Source organism: Platichthys flesus, chromosome 15 (assembly GCF_949316205.1).
Source record: "Platichthys flesus chromosome 15, fPlaFle2.1, whole genome shotgun sequence".
Taxonomy (NCBI): domain Eukaryota; kingdom Metazoa; phylum Chordata; class Actinopteri; order Pleuronectiformes; family Pleuronectidae; genus Platichthys; species Platichthys flesus.
The window spans coordinates 9,931,803-9,956,060 of record NC_084959.1 but is presented as its reverse complement, the minus strand read 5'-3'; the positions used below and the strand labels follow the sequence as shown (position 1 = coordinate 9,956,060).

Below are 24,258 nucleotides of genomic sequence, written 5' to 3'. Positions count from 1 at the left end.
GCTTTGTGGATTTTTCCCACAACTGGATCTAAAAGTTTCTTACAAATTACTTTTAACAGCTGGACACCACATTCGTTCCCCAAAAAAATAAACATATGTTGCTCTGTCACATGGTATCTGAGGCTGCATTAATGTCCTCGGATCAATGTGTGGATCAAGAGAACAAGAACATTGCTTTGCAACATTTTGACAGCTTAAGCCGCCCTTTGCTTCTCTGTGAGATTGCAGCCCGGGGGTTTTGTGACTCCTCATTCAAATCCAATAAAATCCAGAAGAAACATAGACTGGGGAGCAAATAAAAGGAAAAACATGAAAAACATGTTTACAGGCTTTTAGTGTGATAGCGCTGCCTTTCCTTCTGTTCTTCTTCCTTGTGCCTGCGACTGGTTACTATCACAGCGTTTATGAATATGACATGGTGTCTCTGCTTATGCAAGTTTCTCTGAAAGTGAAATACAGCTGTATTGTACAAACACTGCGGGTATTTGTGTGCGTGTGCGTGTGCGTGCGTGCATGTGCGCATCTGCTTGAGCTTTTGTACGACAGATCAGAATGATGGTGTGGGAGTTGTTTTTAAAAAGCTCCCTTGATAGATAAGAGACTGAAGAGAAAGGGAAAAGAGATGAGGCAGAGATGAGGTAGAAGATGAAAAAGCAAAAGAGACGAGAGAGAGAGAGACAGAGAAAGAGAGAGGTGGTAATTTCACCCCTCATATACTGTCCTGTTTTGAATGATGTCCTGAGTTACAACGGGAGCATGCTCTGTGTGTGTGAATTGGTTTTCATCTGCTGAGGGATAAGGATGAGTCACTTTTCTCTGGGAACAAGTGTAATCTACAATAGAGTGTATGTTATAAGCCTTTGTGTGTGTGTCACACACTAACACACACACATACAACATTAAGCCCTTCCTACACCAATTTGATAGATAGGATTACATTAATACATTTCTATACAAGACAGGCCACAATATACACAGACACACACGCACACACAACAGAGACTCTTTTCATTAGATCACAATCCCCCAGCTACATACTTTTACACCATTGACCTTCTCAGTATATAAGGTCGGGATTTATTTGGATTTTATTGAATCTGAATCCAGCATCAAATCATGAGCAATGTTTACAGCCTGAGGACCAGAGAAGAACATATTATATGTTGATCCAATGTAGTAACAGGTAGAGCCTGTGTGTGCAGATCTTATATACACTTCATAAGTATTCGTGAATTAGAGCAGTTGAGTTTAATATTAAAATATTTATATATGGGTGTATGTATTGTAATTCTTTGTCTCGTGCAGTATTACAGAATCTATTGATATGCAAATTAACTCCACTCTCTAGCCCCCTCCGCCCCTCAGCCATTGATCAAACAAACAAACCGATATTGTAACTGTGCGCTTAGCGATGGCTAGTGGTAATATAGCAATAATATCTGCATATATGTTAAAACCAGACTCCAAAGATGATGATGAAGAAGTTGAAGAGAATGAAAATGAATCTTAATCTGTTCTTTGCAACTCTCTATAGCCTGAGAAATCGAACATTAGCCTGCGGCTTGACTAACTTATGTGTTATCAGATGAAGCTTGGTCTTGATCACCAGCACTGACTGATAGCTTACCTCAGCTAACTTACAAAACACCAATAGGATGCTATAGACTTGCCTCCACTGATTGAACTTAGTGTCTTTGTAGGATTACTAGGTGTGTGAGAGCTGTGGCATAAGATACGGAAAGTCCCATTCAATGTGTCAAAGTCAAAGGGATTGGTTCCTTAGCTACAAGATGTAAGCAGTTCCAAAATACTCAGCCATGCCGCTGTCTGCTTATTTCTCTCATGATGCATCTTGTATATTCCAAAATTAAATATGGAATTATAGGAGCAATGAATGGTTCAAAGAACATGGCAGTGTTAGAGGGCTGCCTGTTTCACTAACAAGTTGTCTTTTATTTGCAGAGAGCAAATTAACAAGAACGAGAGTCAAACATTTCGTTTTCGGCCTGTTTCTTTTATGACGTTGACATTAATGAGCTGCAGCTTATACAATGTGCCAGTGGCAGAGTTTCTCATTATCACTTCATCAGGAACAGCAACGGTCAGCATCGGCTTTAAATAAAAAAGCCCTGAGCGTCCCGGTGGCCCGGTGGTTGGGATGCAGATTGTTTGGCTACAATGTCACCGGTTACATTCTGGCAGGGAACCTTGTTGCTCACTGTGTTTTTCCTCATGTTGTAAGTCAAGGCAACTCGCCAGAAAATTAGCTTTGGAAAAATGAGGAACCTGCTGCAGAAAACAATTCACAAGATTCAGCCTCGGGGTCGAGCTGATCAACAGACAACAGCATCCAAACCAGCTAGCAGGAGCCCACCACTATCAAGTAATGATGTCAGCTGCCTTATTGTCACAGGCTCCCATTTGTGCTCTTTTCATTTGCACGCTTATATTTTTGCTTTTATTTTTACGGCTGCGGGCGGCTATCTGCTCCAGCAATGACCGAATTTCCCCACAGGGCTGATTTAATCAAACTTAATTTAATCAAATCTGATCTAATCTGGCCTGTGATTTATACCGTTATCCACTATTTTAGAGGAGCAGCCAGAAGACTCTTCTAACTCTCTCCTTCTCACTGGCAAAGCCAAGTGTGTTGCCCTGAATACAGACAGGCGGATAAGAAGAAAAAAAAGAGGGGTATAAATACAGAATGAAGAATTGTTGCTCCCCTGGCGCCTTAAAATGCCACCACCATCTCCACCCCACACAAACAAACACATGCACACGCAGCACACACACACACACACACACATTGAGGGGAAAATGATGGGAGCAGACAGTCAAGTGTTTTCAGTTCTGTGAAACATGTACAGGTCATGAATATTAACACAAGCCAGTTGGTGTCTGAGGGAGAAAGAGAGAAAGGGGGGGGGGGGGGAATGCTGTCATGCCGTCAAGCAAGAAGCCCGAGTGTGTCTGAGACACAGAAGAAGATTTCTGGGAAGGAGTGTACAACCAATTAGCTGCAATAAACTGTCCTGAACTTGTACGTTGTCGACACTGTGAAGAAGCAAAACAAAAACACACTGCGGAGGGAGAGAGAGTCATGAGCTCTCACACACACACACACACACACACACACACACACACACACACACACACACACACACACACACACACACACACACACACACACACACACACACACACACACACACACACACACACACACACACACACACACACACACACACACACACACACACACACACACACACACTAGTGTCATCAGCAGACAAAAACCTCCTGTCAATACACACTGCTCACACACACAAGAAATAAACTACTCAAACCTTTACCCTAGAGCCTGACTGTCATATCGGCTGATAAGAGGCTTATCAACATTTGTGTTTATGTTTGCTGATATGCAAAAATACAAAACTATTATTTACAGAATAAACAGTGCAGACATTTTTTATTTATTTTCTTAAATAAAGTTCTATACATTAGATGGTATTTGTGTCCTAATTCTTATTTATTGTTAAATATAATACAGTTTGTGCCTCTGTTAAATTTCCATGTCTTAAGGGGTTGATAATCACTTATATCAGTATCAGCCCCGAAACATCCATATTAGTCATGCTCGACTATAAACACACTCACATGGTCTGTCTATGAACCACATCCATCCGCTTGTCTTTGAGACAGTGAGAGAGGTGAGTGAAAGAAGAAGCGGGGTCGGAGTGAGGTTGACTGGAAAGGTGAGAGAAAAGAGGGAGAGCAGAAAAGAGACAGATGGAGGCCTCATCTTGACCAGGAGAGGTTTCTCCTTTTTCCAAGCACGCACGCACACTCGCAGTGGCAGTTTTTTGTTGTTTGGGCACAGCGCCTTTATTTTACAGCACATTACGAAACAATCATTTATTTTTTACTTTGTGGCAACAGTTTTGGCGACGGCCCTTTCCTGTTTCAGCACGACAAAGCCCATGAGCACAAAGAATCGACTGAACCTTCACATAGACCTGACCTCAACCTGCCAGACCAATCCAACAAAGCGCCAAATGTGGACCAGGCCCTTTATACAACATCAGTGTCCATAATCAAAATTTAGTGGAAATCCTTCAAATAATCTCACTTGCCTGTACCAAGCACTTTTTTCTGATGCTTACAGAATCAGTGACTGCTTTTAAATTACTTCTTAAAAACAATGCTTTTAATTCACGCGAGTACACAATTTGTATTAACTATGGTGTTGTCAGTCTTATCATCTCAGTGTTATTGTTTTAATGCTGTATTTCAACATTTTACTTGTGTATTATTATATTCCCTGATCTAATTTGCCTTTGCTCCGACATGTTTTATTCATGTTTCAACCACATGAAGCTCTTTGTAACTTCGTTTTGAAAAGTGCTGTATAAATCAAGTTTAATATTATGCTTTATTTTCAATAAGACAGGACTTGCAGAGCCATTTAACAGCTGAGCACAAACACTTAGGAATCATAAGGCGACAACAAGTTCACGAGCAATTTCAAATTCTTGGCTTGAGCCCATCTTGAACCTGACCTGATCTGCTCCTGTCGGGTAACCAATCATAAATAACTCAATCACAGACAAATCTAGAGAGGCAGTGAGAGCAGACGGGAGGGAGAGACGTACCAACATGCAAGAATGATGGAGTGAATGTGAAGTGAGAAGAAGAGGGAGAGACACACAATAAGTGAAAGCTCTTACTCCCACCTCTCCCTCTGTGTCTGCTCTGCTGTGTCACCCTGAGACAAGAGTTAATAGGCCAACTTTCTGCCTCTGCTCCTCCAGCGGACTGATACTGAGAGCTGCTTCACTGCAGAGCCTCCAGCTACTCTGCCGGCAATTTGTCTTTTTGCCAATGCAAGGTTTCTTTTTTTTTCACCCTGCACTTTATGTTTTGTTTCGCTAAACAAACAATTCTGAGGCAAATGCAGCACAAACCTGCAAACTGCCACATCAACTGTGCCAAGAGACGCATTTTAACTTTGGTAACTCATTAGTAATTTTATTTTCAGAAATCAGTCTAATTATCACAAACAAACAAGGTGATCTCATGAAGTTAAAGTATGTACACTGACTAAAGACTGAATCTAAAAATGTAAGTCGAAGCATCCTGATGGGTCTCTTGTGGCTGGCTGCAGACTAGGTCATAAATCCTGCCTACTCCATGTTAGTGGACAGGAAATGGACCAAACTCAAACACCTCACTTTTTTTAGTGTGTTCTCATCACACTGATGCATTATCGAGTACTAATTTGTAATAGATGCTATGAAAATGGGGTGAAACGTTAAAATTGACAGCTAAGAGTGACCTACGATAGGTTAGGCGTATATTGGCAGGTAATCAATACTGCAGCTCTATCCCTCGATCACTACTGAGCCAACTCTGGTTTCAAATGACTTCTCTAGCACATGTCAGCGTTCATATCCAGGATATTTTAGCTTCTGGAAAGTGGGAGGAAGTGGAGACACATCATCCATCTTTATGTACAGTCTACGATCAGAACTGTGTAGTCCAGTTATAGAGAGTTAGGCAAGTATCTAGATTCATGAAAAATCAGGCACTATTCTGGATGAGTGACATAGAGAAGACTTACGACCAGCTTCCATTCAAAAGTACATTCATAATACTACAGTGCATTTTAATTCAACAATGGCAAAAAAGCTAAATGTATCTGTTGAAAAACTGTGGCTTTTCCGAGCCCTTTAATTTAATGTTTTTTATTTCAATGTCACTTCCTCATTAACCTTCTCCTCCTGTTAATTACAAAAGTGAAGCAGCCACACTGCAGTGGCAGCCAGATGTGTGAACCGCTTAACTGTTCTTCACACATTCACTCACACACGCATGCACACACGCACGCACACACGCACCTGGCTTGTGGTTGGAGGGCAAGAGGCGGGTTGATGAAACGCAGTAAAGCGTGGTATGCGTATGCCTGATGTTTGGATGTTGTTGAAAGGGGCATTGGAAGAAACAAAGAGGGAAACCTTGTGCCAGCGCGAGCAGAAGAATCTCACTTTCTTGAGATCACAGATGTGAATGGAAACAGAAAAAGTGTTTCATCGTGTTCTAAAGCAACACTCTGTTGTCACTGGGCTCTCACCGCTCTCTGAACAACGGCGCTGCCAGAACCGTTGTTATTGACAAACTAATTATAGTCTCCAATGATCCAGGATGAGTTTCTAATCTGAGACCAGCTCGGCATCAAGTTGTTGGTGACATTAAGAGTAGGAACGATAAACTAACTGATAAAAAGAGCTCCACCTCTGCACTGGCTTTTTCAGGCTGAGTTTGCAGACTTGCCTCCAGACTCTCGTTTATTCTTCTGTCTTTGTGAGAGATCATCTTCCTCTCTTAGCTCGTCCTGGAGCTGCTCAACCTTCATTTCCTTCTTTTAGAGCCTTCATTTCACCAAAAGCACTGAATGGTTTGTCTGTGAGGCTCTTCACAGTGTATTGCTGCTCCATGGTCGACAGGAGTGAGCACATCCACGTCCTGATGAAGATCTAATGACACCTGTGCTCGAGATGAAGCAACAGATGCAGTTTTCCGAGGTTGCTCAGTTGTTGGTATTTCTTTGTGAGCGTCGTCGAGGTTTTAATAGTTTCTGAACGATCTTAAACTCCTTTAACTTCGTCAGGTGTCAAAGTAACGCCATATTACAGCTCCTTAAATGTTTTTAGCAGCATTATTAGAATATACTGACATTATATCATGTTTAATAAATACAGTGACATATTTTTTTGACTGAAGATATTTTGGGTGGAGATGACCAGTGTCTCTTTAGGTTCAGGAGGCAAACACCATTTCTACATTTAAGTTTAGACCTCAAGCATTCCTCCTTGACAAAGCTTACAGTGAGAGCGGATTCAGGTGAGCCCTGAATTATCCCTTAGTTATGCTGCTACAGGCTGCAGGAGGAACTCCCATCATGCACTGCAGCCCTTCTCTCTCTCCCACTATCCTTTTATATGATATCATTTTGCATGTTCCATTACTATCATTATTATTATTAACTGGTGCTGTTGTCATTAAAAACATCATTACATCTATCAATATTCCTCCTATTATTGTCATTATAACAAGTAAAGTATGACGATTAGACATAACTGTTCCTGGTCTCTCTACTCTGGTGGTTTTAATGACTAATTTTAACTTCTTGAATGTCATCATTATAACAGAATGTGTTATAGACGTGCAGTTTTCTTAGTTGGGTTCAACACTCTTCTCTTTGAACCTGCTATCACAGTTTGTGAGGAGTAACAGCTGTAGGAGAGTTATTTCTCTCGTACTCTGGAGCAACAAACAGTCCAATAATTGGCTTGGATTCAGAAAATCTCGATTCTCCCGAGAGAAAAACATGTCAACCCGACCAGGCAGAGAAGAAGAACGATCTGCAAATAATCTGTTAAAGATCTGCTGTGAAGCTTCAGATTTCAAGGAAGATGATGTGAATCTGAAGCCACGGGAGGCTGTGACTGAACACCGCGGCTTACAGGCTCTTTAGTTGTTTGAATATTAACACATTACTCATTATTTGTGTCTTTTTTTCCTCAAGGGAGCCAAGGATGTTTACACACCAAGTTTTCTGCTGTACTGATATCAGTTGTTGTGGTTTGTTTGTTATTGTGTGTCTTCCTTTTGCTTCCTGAGAATATAAAACAAATTTCCTCTGGAGGGACAGATGTGAAGACCTTGGATATTTTTTCGAGTTTAACCTCTGTCGTCATGGGAAACCTCACATGTGATGCATGTTTTTACATTTATTTTAAATGTGAAGAACCTTCCTAGACAACAAGACAATAGTCTTTCATGTATTTGGGAATCTTAGAGTACATAGATACATTTTTCTAAGTAGGAACTGAACCAAGCCCAGTATCAACTTTAACACACTGTGGGAAACCCCTGTGGGCTTTTAAAGTGAGCCAACGAGAGCATACCCAAATTAAGCTTTGGGTATGCAAGCATGCATGCACACACACACACAAACACACACACACACACACATCAAGCAGGGGGCTACACTAGCTCTTTCCATATATCACACTCACACACACAAATACGTACACACAAGTACGTATGCACACACACACACACACACACACACCGACTCCCACCCTGTTCCTGCATTCCTCTCCTGTCTGACACACTTCCAGTAAGCCCACCAGCACTTCAAAAACAGCCCACCACCAACACCACCAGCCCTCCAGACGTCAGCGGCTGCTAAAAACCTCCTCAACTCTGTCCCACAGAGTCACAAACAACACCACTACCTTATTAGAAACTTGGGGGAAAACACCCAACAGGTCCGGTCAACACAATGGCTGCTTTGAGATATTTTTTCTAACCTATCACCCACTTCAGCATCAGCTAATATATTTTGATCTAAAAATCAAGTGTGTTTATAGTGCCTGGTGTTTCATGTTTTTCTCAGAAGAGCTAACGTGATTAGTCTAGTTACACGATGTAATTCATTCGTTAGTTAACTTAATCGTTTTTTGGGGCACAACAACAAAACACGGCCTTGTTCCAGCCTTTAAATGTACATTTTAGTTCGAAGTGGTTCTGATTTAGTTTCACTCTCTTATATGAGGCTTTGGACTGTTGGTAAATTAAGCAATTAAATGACACTAAGACAACTTTCTGAGGTGGCCTCGGACGCATGTGGCCAAAATCTCTACGTTGTACGAATGCAAGTATTCCCTGGGTCACACTGAACGAAAGCTTGCTGGGCTGACGTCTCTGACCAGCGACAGTTTCGCGTTGAATCAAAAGTATTTTTACACTTCTCATTGTCCATTCGTTGCTTTGTTTTTGGTCACCACACTATATAAACAACGGCCACCATATATTGAAATTAATCCTTTTTCAAATGGGTTTAATTTGTCTTCATAGTAGATCGATTCGCAGCTCATTCCTTCATTCGGCTTCACCTGTTGTGACTGGAGACACATTCTGTACAAATTGTAATTTCAGGTGTGAAGAGATGAACTAAGCGCTAAACACTTGAAGATGTCACCTTGGGTTTAAGGAAATTGGGATTAGAATTTCCATTTACTACCACTATAATTAGAATATGCAAATATTTAATTTAGCCCTATAGCAAATTTCTGGCATTGAGCAAGGTTCCTCTAGTTTCCACTTTATATCGGAAAATTAAGTATTTCGTTATTGCAGTAGAAAAAGTCACTACTCTGATCTCTACAGCACAAACATTACAAATCCCTTCTCACTTGCTGCTGGGCTGTTTTGATGAGCTTTGTTTTAAATATTTATTTTTCACTATCAGGGCACACTGCTTCAAGTCTGCTCCTCAGAGGTACATTCCCACTTGCTTTAATTCAGTGCCTGAAAGCTTCGATTAAACCCACGCACACCAGACAAACAGCGGCCAGGCAACACAAGGGAGGAGCTGGGAGACGACTGGGGGTACTACTCTTATTTGCTCAAGCGAAGGCAAACCTCTGTTGTGTGTCCATCAGCCTCTCTCCCTCTCTTTGTGATTCCCTGAAGATCCACAGTTATTGTGCTGCTCCACTCAACCGTCTCATCTACCTGTTTGTTTACTTATTCACCCAGTTCCTCCTCCATCAACATCCCACCTCCCGCAGTGTCTGTATCCCTCACTCTCTGGATAATTCACTCATTCTCCTCTGCTCCTCCATTTTGCCTTTTACTCCTTTCAGTCATCTCCATCCCAGTTTGGCTTTCTCCGTCAATTTCCCTGATGATGATCTATCCCCATCACTCCCTCTGTGTTTCTGCGTATCCCTTTGGAAAGAGATTATGAGACAGGGACTGTCTTTAACATGTGATACTGTTATAAAGGCTAAAAAGGTAGCTACTCTGCAGAGAGATGAACAGTATGACATCTTGTATTAACTTCTGCATTGGTGCAATTTTTGTAGATACAAGTAATTGTTTCTGATACAGATATAAGGAATTTAATAGTTGAGATGTCAATATATATATATTTAAAAGAAAAGTTCATAAGATGCCGTTAACAAACCCTGATGTCAAAGAAACACTATCATAACTTTAGATAATTTAAAAAGAGAACATAAATACAACCAAAAAAAAATGTAAATTTTGCTTCCTGTGTTTATTCTCTAAAGTCAAAGCTTTTCATATCGGCAAACATCAGGAAAATTAAACCCTGACGGTAACCCTGATATATATCTGGCTCAAATATTCCTTCTCTCCAAACGTCTCGAACATGTTATCATGTTTTATGTTAAAACTTACTGTATCATTACTGCAATGTCCCCTCACGTTTGTTTATTACTTTTGGTGTAAACCAGAGGATAAGCAGTTCCAAGAAGTTCAGGAATTGGTGGCAGTGTGCGTTCAAGTTGAGGTAGTTTGAGCCCTAACTTTACTCAACTCTAAAGACTTCAGTAAGGATAGTAGATATGAATGTTTTCTAAAATGCTGTTGTATCTGCTTGATTTAGCTGATATTAGATGACTGACCAACTCTCAGTCTTACTGGGCCATTTAATTGAGTCATTGTGGTTTTGATGACACAGGATGCATGAGGAGTATTCTGGTTAAACTGTGGTGGTTGACCATTGTTTGGATGATTTTCAGGAAGGTAAATAACTTGTTTTTACAAACAACATTTTCTCCACTGCTGCCAAAAGAGAACTTTATTTGAAAAATGACCTTTTGATGATGAAAAGTGGATGTTCCATGCAGCAGAGTTACTTTTATCACATCTGGTCCCCTTTAACCAAACAGAATTAAGGAAAACTTCTTCCAAGCCAAAATTCAAAAGCTGCTGATTTGTCTGTTTACCAAGTTACCAAGTTACGATTCTGAGGAAGCTCGTGCTTCTCTTTTTCCAGCATTGTGCCCAATCAAAAGATGAGCTGCTTATTATGTAACAATCTACAATATTTTGGTTTGTCTTTCACATTTGTCTGGAGGCAAAAAACTGCAGGAAACCACGAATGCATTGGAAAAACATTTTCCAGAAAAGTACAAACCTTCTTTCAATCTTTGTTTTCCGCTGTCAAAACTGACATCAGATCACTGTTCGTCTCTGCAGAGTTCACTTTCCCTTGTAAAGTACTTGATATTTAGATTAATAACAAGGAAGTCACATCATCAGATATACTTTTGTGTTGTTCCTCAAAACTAACAGAAAATGTCTTATGGGTCTGTCAACCATCTATTCATCTGTCAGCTTATCTACCTTTTTAGAATCCATCCATCCATCCAAATCCAGGGAGGAGATTTTATATGAGGACTGGGCCTCAGGGCTCTGCTCGGAGACAAAGGAGCAGTAAACAGTGTTTACTCTCCTGGAGGTGGTTAGATTTAAGTGGCAGGCCAGGGTACGCCAGCCTCCCTGATGTGACCGTTAAAGTCAATGACCTCACCTTGGCAACCAGGCTGGGGGACGAAGTGACAAGAGAGGGAGGTGGGGTTAAAAAGGGACACAGATATAAGAACCTGGTGCAGCAACGAGAGGATCCACTCATGTAAACCCTATCAATCCTGATGCCTCTCACACAGCGGGAGGTTTTCTGCACAGACGCATTCACAACAGCAGCAAATCCTCTGCATTATTGAGGTGAGAGGTGGAGCAGCCGGGCGCAGCAGACAGACAGTAAGTGACGTACGGTACAACTCCTATCACCACAAACTCTCTTGACATCTTCAGTGGTGTTTTCTATGTGTACAGCTTTCAACGAGGAGACATTTATTTTTATTTTTATTTCTATCGCGTGTTAGAACCCCCCCTATTCACCTGGATTTCTGCAAACTTTATACTTGGAGGCCAGGTGGACAAAGTCAACCGAAACCGCAGAGCGTCTCACTGGGACATTTACGTTCACTCATGCACCTCCTCCGGAGAAAATACAGAGGAGCTGAGGAGTTCAGTGCATGTCTGAAAGCTTCTTAGGAGAAGAAAAGGAAGAGGGGACCCAAAGGAAGAGTCATTGTCAGCTGAACATATAAACTGCTACCATTGAATGTAGATACAAATAGAAAACTCATCCTCAACAGGTTTTATGGTCAAATAGTCTCAGTCATCCTCACAGGATAAAGTTCCAGTTTTTCGACATTTCAACATCTCTCACTCAAACATGAGCCACTCAAATTAAAGCATTAGCAAAGTAGCATAGAAGCAACACCGCCAGCTAGCGTTTATCTGGGCGGAAAGTAACAGAGACACAGCAGCGCACAAGTTGTAATGATCACAAAGGCATAGGCTCCGCGGCAATCTTACGCAGGAGGAAAAACCACGCTTTGGTCAAATTGAGCGTTCACACAAACAAACAAAGGGGACCAGTCGAAGTTGTGTGCGCTCTGACTCACCCTCTTTCCATCTGATTCGTATACACCCATAGACACAACTCAAGTGTAACTGGCAGATGGTAGATTGGTAAATGGCGGAGGCCGTGGTCCAGATGTTGCCGAGCCCACAGTACAGAAGGCAACGTGCTTTGATGTGCCATACCACAGAGGACCTACTGCAGCTGGATATGTAGATGAGGAGTGTGTAAATGAAAAATAAAAAAGAGAATGTCGCAGAGCAAGAGTTGGGTGATATCCCCAGGTGACAAGTACAAGTGTTAAGAGGAAAATACCAGAGGGAAAATTCCCATGTATCACACACACAGAAACATGCACACATTACAGCGCATCCATGAATGCGGGAGCATAAACCCACACACACGTCTAGACTCCCTCTCTTGGGTTTACTCACATGACATCCATGTGGGGAACAGTAACACAAGCACACACAAGAGTGCATACATTCAAAACCATCCCACACTGAGCCTGAGGGACAGCCTGCAGTAAACACCAACAGCCACACATGCTGGGTTGTGAGCTGAGAATTGCTTTCGCACAAACACACACACACACACACACACACACACACACACACACACACACACACACACACACACACACACACACACACACACACACACACACACACACACACACACACACACACACACACACACACACACACACACACACACACACACACACACACACACACCTTTCCCTTTACATGCATCGAATTAGTTTTTTGTCATTGGCACTTTCAAACAGTACCTGGGTTAAATAAGGTTAAATAAATCAAAACTCGCTAAGTGAATCTCTGGGTGGGGAATGTGGAGTAGACTTGTGCCAACACATTTAGGTTTTGGCAGGAGGCTCCAATACACAAAACTCAGCAGGTTAAAACTATTGTTTGGAGGTGAAAGGTTTAAATTTCCCAGGTTGCACTTCCATTGCTGAAGGCAGTCTTTGCCCACACGCCTCCAGGGGTGAATGGGTTTTAGCTTGAGCCTGACTCATTCCCTGGAACCAGAGAACCGGCTCAGCTCTGGCCAACGCTCAGTCACTGTGGTCAGAGAGTCAGCCTGCCAACCGGGCAGGCAACCACTCACTCAGTCAGCCTGCCAGTCCTGACTTCACTGTCTCTGCAGTGAGGTCAGCCAAACAGCCAGTAAGCAAACTGGTCAGGTAGCTTTACTAAAAATGTGGTCAGGCTTTGTGTATTACTGGTTGGATAGTGGCCAGTAGTACAAAAAGAAAGTTAACTGAGACTGCCAGATGTCACTTTATCACAAAGTCATTGCAATCAGTTAGCAAACAAGGCAGGATGTCCTTTATGTGATTAAAACAGCTCCCACATAGAGGGAAATGATTTTGTTCTCATTTTAAATCAACTACCCGTTGCTCCTTTGCTCATTCATCCATTCAGTCACTTGGAGAAAAGGCTGTTCTTCCAGGCAGCCGACAAGCAAGTCACTCAGGCAAGAGGTCACTGTGGTTGCTCAGCAGGTCAGGCAGACAGCACGAAATGTCTCAAGCAACAGCCCCACTGACCCTGTCAAGCAGGGAAGAAAATCTGTGCTTGGATAACAAGAAAGACTACAAAGAGCTTTCACCTCATTAAGACGAGAAAAAGGGTAATCAGCCAGGGAGGCAAACAGTCAAGTCAAGTAGGCAACAGTTCTATCGATGAGGTAGTCAACGAGACAGCTAATCGGTCAGCCACTCAGCCAATAAGTCAGTCACTAGGCCCGTCAGCCAACAAGTTGGTCAATCACATAGCCATTCAATGACTCAATCAACTAGGAATGGCTCAGTCAGAAATCTTGTCTGCATTGCTTGCGGTAAACCTAGTGACTTGGTGAACTCATCCAGATATGAGCATGTATTACTTTATTTGTCATTATGGTTCCCCCACTGCCTCAGGGAGGAAGTTTATAAAGACCCTCTCCCAAAGGAAAGAGATCAAAAGCAATTTATTCCCTGTAATATATAATTAGTTTTGTCATGGGGACCTACCAGACACAGATGGCAGTGGCCCAGTTTGGCTCTTAAGCCCGTACTTTAAGAAATACAATTATTATATTCACTTGCCAACCCATCGAAAGCATCCAAGTCAGCCTGTGGTCAGAAATACACCCACTGACCCTTCATAGCAATGTGGTGATGAGTTGACAAAAGTGAATTTGGCTTTGTCGAAAAACTGGCGGGTCGAGGTTCATTCAAGTCTTTGCTGTAGGTAACAAGCAGTTAGCTGTTCTCCGTCAGGTCAACAGCCAATCAATCTTTCTAATCGGCAGTTCATAGTGTCTTTCTGCCATTGAAGTCATAATTTGTACTGATGCAGTCTGTGAGTCAGTAAAGGAGTTTTAAGACATGCACCCCACAAAATGTCAGGACCCAATTTTCTTGTTTTGCCTTTCTGAGAATAGCTTGAACGGCAGGACAGGTAGCATAAATTCCGAGGCTTGAACCACTGTGTTTTCATTTACAACATATCAACACCAGAAACTCTCCAATTTCCTTGTTTTTCTTTATTTTACAAGAGGCTGGCAGGAAAAGTTCCAGTAAATGTTGGGAGCAGCTGCCTTGGATATTTGGGTTCTCACACAGAGACCCTATATCCGGAAAAAAATTCGGAGTCTGGTACATGCATGAAAGCGACAAAGATATTATTGCATCAATCAATCACATTCACTGTATTAAAACATCTAGGAAAACAGTTAGCCATTGAGCCAGATCTTTTTCTGCTCCCTGACGCTGTGCCCATAATCACTCCCTGTTTATCAAAGTGCATTATATTTACTCAACAACATTCTAATTTTAATTGTACAAAAGATGAAGGTCTGGCTACTCAAGATAACAGTTTTTATCTACCTTGTATTAAATAGGAGCCTTGTGCTTTTGATTCCGGGAGATCAATTTGTTTTATATCGTTGCTCAAAGGAAAATGAGATGAAAGGATACTCCACTACATTTTCTATTTGACTATTTCAGATGTGAAATCAAGATTCAAGAGGGATGCAAGCTGCAGTTGTGGGTGCCCTAGTAATTGTGTTTCCTTCAGCCAAACATTAATTAATTAATTCATAATAATGCACAGAGAAGTCTCCCATTTAGCGGTTTCAATTTCAATGCATTCATACACATGTATAAGCAAACCAAACTGCAGATTGTTCATCCATCCACCTCCCTGATTTAAAGAGCCACAGAACAACAGTCATCAGTAAGTGTGTACGTGTGTGCGTGTGTGTGTGTGTCCGTGTGCGTGTGTGTCTGAGTGTCCGTGTGAGTGTGTTCAAAAAGGCAGATGATGCTGCTCTGACTCATCCTATTTATCTGATGAAGAGCTGTTTTGGAAAACTCTGAGTGCATCATGGGTGAATTTCAAAAAGCTGGTATGGCTGCATTGCTACCAACACTTAGACTTATTGTGCGCACATACAGTTAATAAGAACTTTTAATAATCACACAATTGCTGCAGTTAGGCAGGATAAACACCCGAGGAGCGTTTTAGTCATCTAACCACCACTCTTCCCCTTGTCCCTTCGCTGTTCTATGTCTGTCATTGATGTTCTTGCATCAGGGCTTTTGTCGTGGCACTTAACTGGCTATTTGTCTTCATCAGATAAGTCGGGAAAGCAAATGTCAAATTATTCTGAGTGTTTCTAACGATCTTTCTTACAGAGAGGAATTCAAGAATTTGATCGTTTTTCCAAGTAGGAAAATGAAAATGGGAAATCTCTTTTAAGTGGCTCACTTTGAAGGACTGTACAAGGCGTACTCAAATATCTGACTTCAAGTTCCACATCTGCCAAATTTCCAGTGCCACAGGTACAGACAGGGCATATATAATGATATTTGAGTTGAATAAAAATGTAATCAAGAGCAAAAAATGATTTATTTCATAATGGGAGACATGGAAATTACATTGCATAATTTTATTTTATTAACTGGGCACAAAAGGGGTTATTTTCCAACAGAAACACTGACAGAAGTTTTCATTATTGAGATGACCGGGATTTAAGTTTTCACCCATATTTATAATTGAAAATACTGAACTACTACATGCACTTCTTTTGTTGATATCACAGTTATTCTGCTGGTTGCTTGATTTTACAACTTCAACTAGTTTTAAACTTTTTAACTCTGAACTGTTTTGACTAGGTCCTTTCACCTTTTTAAGTTTAGTGACTACTTCCAATAGCATTCTTGTTTACAGTGCCTTACGTCAGTAATAAGATATATGACATTAAACAATAAGAATGTGTCAATCGCAATGTCTGTTCGGAATGATTTGGGGGTTATGGCAGTTCCCTGATTTATCTATGAGAAGTCAAAGAAAGTCTTTCCCCAGACAGATCATGGAAATGAGATCTAATTCTGTTCTTGGCATTCCTCACTGAAACCCAACACACTAATGATTTCTCTGTTCCATAATTGCTTTTGATAGTGTTAAAAAATTCCAAACAGCTATTTAAAGCAAACTTGCAAATAGAAAAAAACATTATTCTACTGAAATATATGAACAAGAGCCTTGGATGAGAAATCATAACCAGCAATAAATGAAAATGTCAAGGTACAGTTTCCAGATTTTAAATATCACTGAAGCTTTGCAATACATGACATTTAAACTGCTGTCCATCTCTGCAGATATCGGTCTCCTCTCTTTATCCGTCTTACTGACCTGGTACTCTCTTCAATCCATCGCAGTTTCAGCACAGAAATCCAGGCTTTGCCTTTCAGACGATTTACTGATTAACTTATGCAACGTGAGGTGGAATTTAACAACATGGGTTAAGTCGCCCAGCTTTAAATTCATGTAAAGGTAACAGTTGGATCTAGGCATTTAGTTGTGATGGATGAGGTTTGGGTATCGGGCTGGGGAGGGTCCTCTCAAAGATGTGAGCGTGTTTGATGAATGTTGCATTTGTAAATATATAAACAGAAACTGCCTGTTTAATCAGTAACAACCCATGGTTTTACATATTGCATTTTCTTCTGTAGGAATCCATTCAAATTGTGTTGACTGGCACTTCCTGCTGTGGCTTCACCTGAATGCAAAGCTTGGCATGTGTGCATCTCTGAAATCCTCATTTCAACTCAATCAGTTTTACTGGGGAACGTCCAGGACAATTATAATTTCTAATTCAGTCTGAACCTGCTGAGCACATAAAGTCTTTAAACTCCAAAATGAACATCTTACTATTTTTTCCAGCAGCACTTAACTGAAATCTGTGTGTTGTAATACTGTTCAGTATTTGGCAGCTGTCAGCTTGTAACAACACATGCAGACTAATAGTCAAAATGGACCTCAAATTTGACTTCCCCTGTCTGTCAGTGTAAGTTTGATGGAGTTGTTATATTTTCTATGTAAACATGCTCTGAGTATTGGTACAAAACTTTACAAATCCGCAGGTGGCAGAAAAATAAGGAGCCAAATAATTGCTGCCATAAGAACCATGAGCAGTTTGAAGGTTTTAAGAAACAAATTCTATACTATGTGAATTGTCTGTGTTTACTCGGCAGGTCAATACAATCAATGTGTGTCTTTTAGTTTTCCTCTTTGTGTAGTGTAATATGTGCAGATTTTTTATGGCAGAATTAAACTAAACCAGTTTGTCTTAAATTGCAGTAGTTGCTTTAACAGCCATGTTAATCCACTGTCAGTGTTTACATCCCTCCTTGGACAAGGCTTGAAACTTGTTGACTGTAGGTTTTACATATCATCCAAGTCTGCCTGACCTAAGTTTTGCATCTGATGACAGCTGAAGGAAGTATGACTGGGGACATGACTTTACTGACCGATGGAATTCAGCCGATATGAGCCATTTCAATACATATAATTTTTTCTTTAAAACATGTTTACCGGCCAATTTATCGGTATTGGTCTTTTTTTTTCTCGCCAATGTCGTTATTTGCTACAGCCCCGAAATACTTTTTGAGTCCGGCTCTACTTTACAGAAATGTAGTGATTGCTCTCAAATCAATAACTTTAAATATTTCAAGTCTGTTGTTGACTTGTAGGTCGACCAAGCAGTTGAGCGATGTTCCAAAACAGCACTGCTTGTAAAATCTGCACAATCAATCTTTTTGTCCAACAGAACATGAACCACATGGATGAGGAGTCTCTCCATGTGACTCTCCCTGTGGCCGCAGCATTACACGCCATTTAAAAAGAGAGCCTACGTGTTCAGCCAAACCACAAACATCGACTCTACACTCACCGACTCGGCCACCGGTCCGAGGAGAAGGAAATAAAGCAATAAATAAAACAAGCACTATCTCCTTTCTTTTATTTTGTGAAAAGGCAGAGATCTTCTCATGTGTATGTGTAATTATTTCCCTCTCTGGCTCGGCGTTGTCACAGGGGACTGAGGCTGTCGAGCCGCTGCCAAAGCCCCATTCACTGTCTGCACATAGCCAGTGTTACGCAACGGCTAATTACTTCCACTCGGCCCCGAACAAAACCGTGGAGAGGAAGAGGGAGAGAGATGGAGAGAGAAAGAGAGAGAAAGGAGCAGAGCAGAAAGAAAGTCATAAAATGAAAAAGGCAGAGGGGAGGAGGGAGGGAGGGCCAGACGAGAGGACAAGCAAGAGGAAAGTCAAAAAGGGAAAGAGAGAAATTATAAGACAGGGGACGGAAAGGTAGGATGTAGAGACCTAATGAAACAAGTGCTTGGTGGGGGGTAGGAAAAGAGGAGGGAAAGTAAAGGACAAAAACAAAGGAAATATAAGACAGGGAGACAAGACTATATTTCCCCTCTTGCGTGTTTTAGTGAGGGAAGTTGCAAAAGAAAGGAATATCAAACCGTGACGACCTCTTCGCCACCCGCCTCAACAGCTTTACCAAAAAAAAAAGAAGCACGCAGCAGCAGCCAAATATGGTCCAAGGAGAGAGGCGAGTGAGGAAGAGGAGTGTTGTCAAAGCCAGACGGGGCCCGCAGCCATTTTTCCTCTCCAACAATTTTTGGAGATGATGTCATTATTCATAGAAAAAAAAAAAATGTTTCTGCGCCTCTGGCCTGACGAGACAGAAAGGAGGAGGGAAAGGTGGGAGGGGCAGGAGGGAAAGCAAGGAGGGGGAGAGATGTAGAGATGAAGACGTCGAAGAGAGAGGGAGAAAAAAATGTCTCTGTATAAAACAGTGATGGATGAGGATGGAAATAGTTAAGAGATAAAGGGAAAAATAAAAATAATAATAATAATAATTAATAAAAAAATGGCTTCAACCCTTTAAAAACTTTATTTAGAACACAATTTCAGTACCTTTATCAATTGTTAAGGTTTGTTGACTTGCAAAACCTTTTAGCTTAGGTTTGGCATACTTTAAAGATATGAAGCTTTGAGTGAAAAAGTGTTGTTGCCTTTGACAGAGGCAGGTTAAAGTCTTCACAGATTTCCAGTTTGCTTTGATTTCATATTGTCGCACCTTCTCCAACTTTCCAATACAGACAGTGGGTGGATGGATGGACAGTTGGATGGATGGATGGATTTATTAAACCACAGAAGCTCGTATAGGTAAAAAACGAGGAGGAGCCAACATCGCTGGTGATTTCAGCCTGAACGTATCAGAAGGCAGGACGAGGAGAAGAAGAGGAAGAGGCAGCGAAAGAAAAAGAGCGGCATCGAGATGACAGACAGGGAAAAGACGAACAAACCCATGTCAGAGTCTCTGACAGAAACCATCAGCTCCTTCACACTTACATTAACCCTCTTCTCCTCTCTATCCATCATCACTCCATTTCAACATCACTGTATATCGCTTCATCATTCTGTCACGTATGAGATGGTAGATTACCCCTTTCATCCATTTATCCCAGCTTATCTGTGCCATTTTCTCTTCCTCGCCTAATCTGCTCATTCATCTCTCTGCCTTCAGACTGGTAATTCTCTTAACTAGTGTTTGTGTGTGTACACACGTCACAACTGTCTATTGGGAAAAATATCTATAAACAATATGAACAGAGGGAGCGACACATTTATCCTTTCAAAACCATATGAATGACCCCAATTTCTTTTTTTGCTTTTCTTTCATCTTCTGCCTCATTAACACCCTGAGGACATTTTTCATTTTTTTGTTTTTCTATTGTAAAAATTCCATTTCTCTTTTCAAGTGAAATTAATTATGCAAACTTATTCCGAAGTCAAAGATTAATTTCAGACACTCTGGTTTCCTCATGAATTAGTTGGAAAAGGTTTATTGTATGTTAATCACTTTTTAATCATATTGATTAAAATGTTTTTTTAACACAGTGTATCATTTCCAATATAGTACTTTAACTCAAAGGAGGGAAGAAAAAAGAATCAATGTGGCTTCATGCCTCTAACAGCCATTACCAGGTAGTCTGGGCAGTCCATAGTTCCTACAACTCCAAAGTATCTGCACTGGTATGTCAAGCAGCTGCAGAGACAGAGAGACACTACAACATGCACAGAGAAAGCTACACCAACTAATCTACAGTATGAGAGAAAATGTAAGTGGGTCAAAGTGTATGCCTGCACACATCTGCCTACCAGCTTGATTGTGTGTGTGCGTGTGTGTGTGTGTGTGTGTGTGTGTGTGTGTGTGTGTGTGTGTCCAAGCCTCTTCAAAGCGAAGTTTGGGTTAAGACTTGGTTTTAAGGTTCAGTTTGGATTAAGGTTTAGTTTTGATCGCTGTGGTATATCAAAGATTTTCCGTGTGTGTGTGTGTGTGTGTGTGTGTGTGTCCAACGAAGTGCAGCATCAGAGTGATTAGGAAAAACTATGTGTTCAGTATTAAGAAAATTACACAAAAAGTGTTCAGTGCTCTGTACCAGTGGTGACTGGGGCTCATGAAAACAAGTGAACAACAGCGTGTTCAATGCAGCGAGTCTCCAGTTCAGGGTTCTGCATATTGAGTCGAGCTTTACCAAACTTTGAATAAACAGGTGAACAACGCTTTGTGCAGTAGCAGTGGCTTCAGGGTTACTCAATTACTGCAGGTCACTTTTATAGTTTCGGAAAGAAAGCAGCCACCAGCGTCACCACAGGCCAAAACAAAGAGCCCAAATAAACCGTTGTTTATTTATGAAAATGGTTTCCACACTTTTAACTGCAACTCAACATTTTTAAATGTTGGGGGAGCGTGGCCTAGGGAATAGAGCGGGTGTTCTGCAACAAGAGGGTTGCTGGTTCGAATCCCACTCTTTCCCATCTGGATGCCTAAGTGTCTTTGGAAAGATACTGAACCCCTAAATGGCCCCTCATAAATGATGAATGTACTAAAAAAATGTAAGTTGCTTTGGACAAAAGCATCAGCTAAATGACATGTAATGTAATGTTCAACTTAGAAAGAGAAAAAGGTTTTGTTGCATAATCACAAGTAAAACTTTTTACATCTTCTTTCATCTCAGCACACACTGGTTTTTCTCACTTTTATCAAAATCACCTCGGCCCATTTAACTTGCAAGGTCGTTTCAAGAGGTCCTTGTGACCGTGGGATCTCCTCCAGTGTCTCTGTGTTTATGGAGACGACCTCATGTCTTTGTGTGTTACAACCACAGCCAACAAATAGCAACCTTCTGTCCGATTGTACAACAATGTGGCTGCAGAAAAGCACAATGACAAGAACAATGTGGATTGAGACTCTGCCTTTCACTGGCTTGGAAAATGAAATGGAAATCAGAGGAAGAATCATCTGTGGTCAGTGCCTCGATATTAAGGTCTTGCATAAGTTGATAGCTGAGTGTGTTCATGTAGTTGTGTGACTCCTACCTGACCACAGGCTCTGGTATAGCCTCCAGGTTGGCAGGGACCTGTACTCCCTTCTCCCACTCTTGTCTCCAGGGGTCTGAGAGCACGTAGAAGTCATCCAGGCCGAGCTGGGCCGAGTCCGGCAGCTTCATGGCCGTGATGAAGTCTGTGCGAAACACCTGCACATTGGGGAAGGGAAAGAGAGAGAAAGAAGTGAGTTTGGTTAAATGGTCAAGATACAGTCAAGCTGAACTGTAATCTAGCACCAGTTCTTCATCAAAGGGGGATTTAGATGAAGAGGAAGGAAGGAAGGAAGGAAGGAGATAAGGAATCAATATGTACAACATGGACATTTGGAGCTGGGGTGTGTGTGACCAACATGTGATTTGTAGGGGATGAGGGGTGAACCCATACCCTTTAAACCCAAATGACCAAAAACCTGCATATTCTACAATCCCCTCACCCTGGAGAGTTTCTGTGAGCAGTTTAGATCACTTTCATTAATGCTGCTTACTCAACTGTGGGATCTTTACTTGTAGAAGTTGAAACTGAATGGCATAGAAAAGAAAAAGTGGGCAGCGCTCTCTGCCTCGCTCTCCCTCTCTCCCCCCACATATCCATTAACATTTTACTGTCTTTGGCAGGCTAGCAAGATTCAGCATAAACTTGGTAGATGCAGCTTTCACTATGTTCATTCACACACTGCATGTGACACAATAAATCAATCTCTGTGACCCGACGTCTTTATGGCACCGTTATGGTCAAGATTAAGATCCTGATTGTCTTCCATCAATTGGGGAAAGACAAACACAATTTAGTGCAAACCCTTTAGATTTTTTTTAAATGTTTAAAGATGATGAAAAATGTAGCCAGATGCTAACTGAGATCCTGCAAATTTAGAAAGGAAAGCCTGGTTTCACAATGATCCATTTCCTGACCTTTTCGTAAATATCATTGTTGATTTAGGTTGCACAGTTACCAGTGCTTGTATCTGTCATCACTGTGTCTTCAGTGGCACAAATGCGCTGCAGCATTTTTTTAATATTATTTCCTCTTCCTCACCATTGTTGGGCGTTCTGAAACTCAGACACAATTTTATATCACAAACACGTGCAAATCGATATCCTGGCCTTATTTCAATATTCCTAAGTCCTATTAAAGACACACGGTGCAGAGACCAATATTTCATACTGATTTCATACTATTAATTGCATTAAAAGAGCTTGTGCTGACTTTACCTGTCCATCTTTTGTATTTTATGTACAAATCCAAAATCAAAGGGGCCAACACAGAGCAGCTGAAGCAAAGTGACAGGTGATCCACTGTTGTTCATCTTTTCTTTAGTCCCTCTTATGTAAGACTAGAAGAAGAGATGTGAGGAAGAGATGAGAGCGAGCGTCAAATAAGAATCACCTGCTGACTCATTAAAACGATGTGTACACTACGTAGGTGGATTATATTTTTCATATTCTTTGAAGACCCGAGGGGGTGGGTTTATTCATGCGGACACAATCTGCGTGAGTATACAATAATATTACAAAACACACACATATGTTCATACACAGTCGTTTGTATTTCTATAGTTATGAGGACTCTTATTTAAACTTTATACTAATCTTAACCCCAACCATGTGTTATCTCTCAAAAGATGATTTAAGCTGTGATGACTGGCCACACGCGCACAATATTTGCTGTATAGTCAAGTGCATCTGAACACACATGTAAACAGAAAAACAAGCAAAACACACACACACACACAAGCCAAATCAACTGTATGACTTCCCTCTACATTTGATCATTACTTACTAAGCCTCCTTATCCCTGCTTTATTAGCTCTTCTCCTCCATCCCACTCCCTTGCTCCCCCTCCATCTCTCCATTAATCTCTCCATCTTCCCTCTTTCCACCCCCTGCCCCTAATTTGATTGTGACCTAATAGCTTGAAGCAGAAAAAAAAATACAAAATAAAAAAACTTGGTAATAAGAGAGAAATGTGGGGAAGGAGTCGTCCTTGAACACATGCAGAGGTGTGAAGGAGGAAAGGCAAAAACATATATATAAAGTTAGATTTGACACCTACAATCGGTGAAACCAGATGCTGTCGACAAAATCAAATGAGCATCTTACGTCATGGACATAAAACTTTCTCTACAAAATCTTCCCACTAAACAAAATAAGATTTTAATGTACAGGGTCAAATCAAGGGAATA

The 24,258-nt window shown here is 41.2% G+C and overlaps 1 protein-coding gene across 1 annotated transcript in view; it reads right to left on the bottom strand.

The window, feature by feature from the left end:
- Positions 1 to 24,258, bottom strand: part of jade2 (jade family PHD finger 2) — a 162,369-nt gene that overhangs the window by 92,037 nt on the left and 46,074 nt on the right. Inside the window, exon 4 of the mRNA XM_062405859.1 lies at positions 22,071 to 22,228. Within this exon, the coding sequence (XP_062261843.1) occupies positions 22,071 to 22,228 (158 nt within the window). The remainder of the gene's footprint in view (positions 1 to 22,070; positions 22,229 to 24,258) is intronic.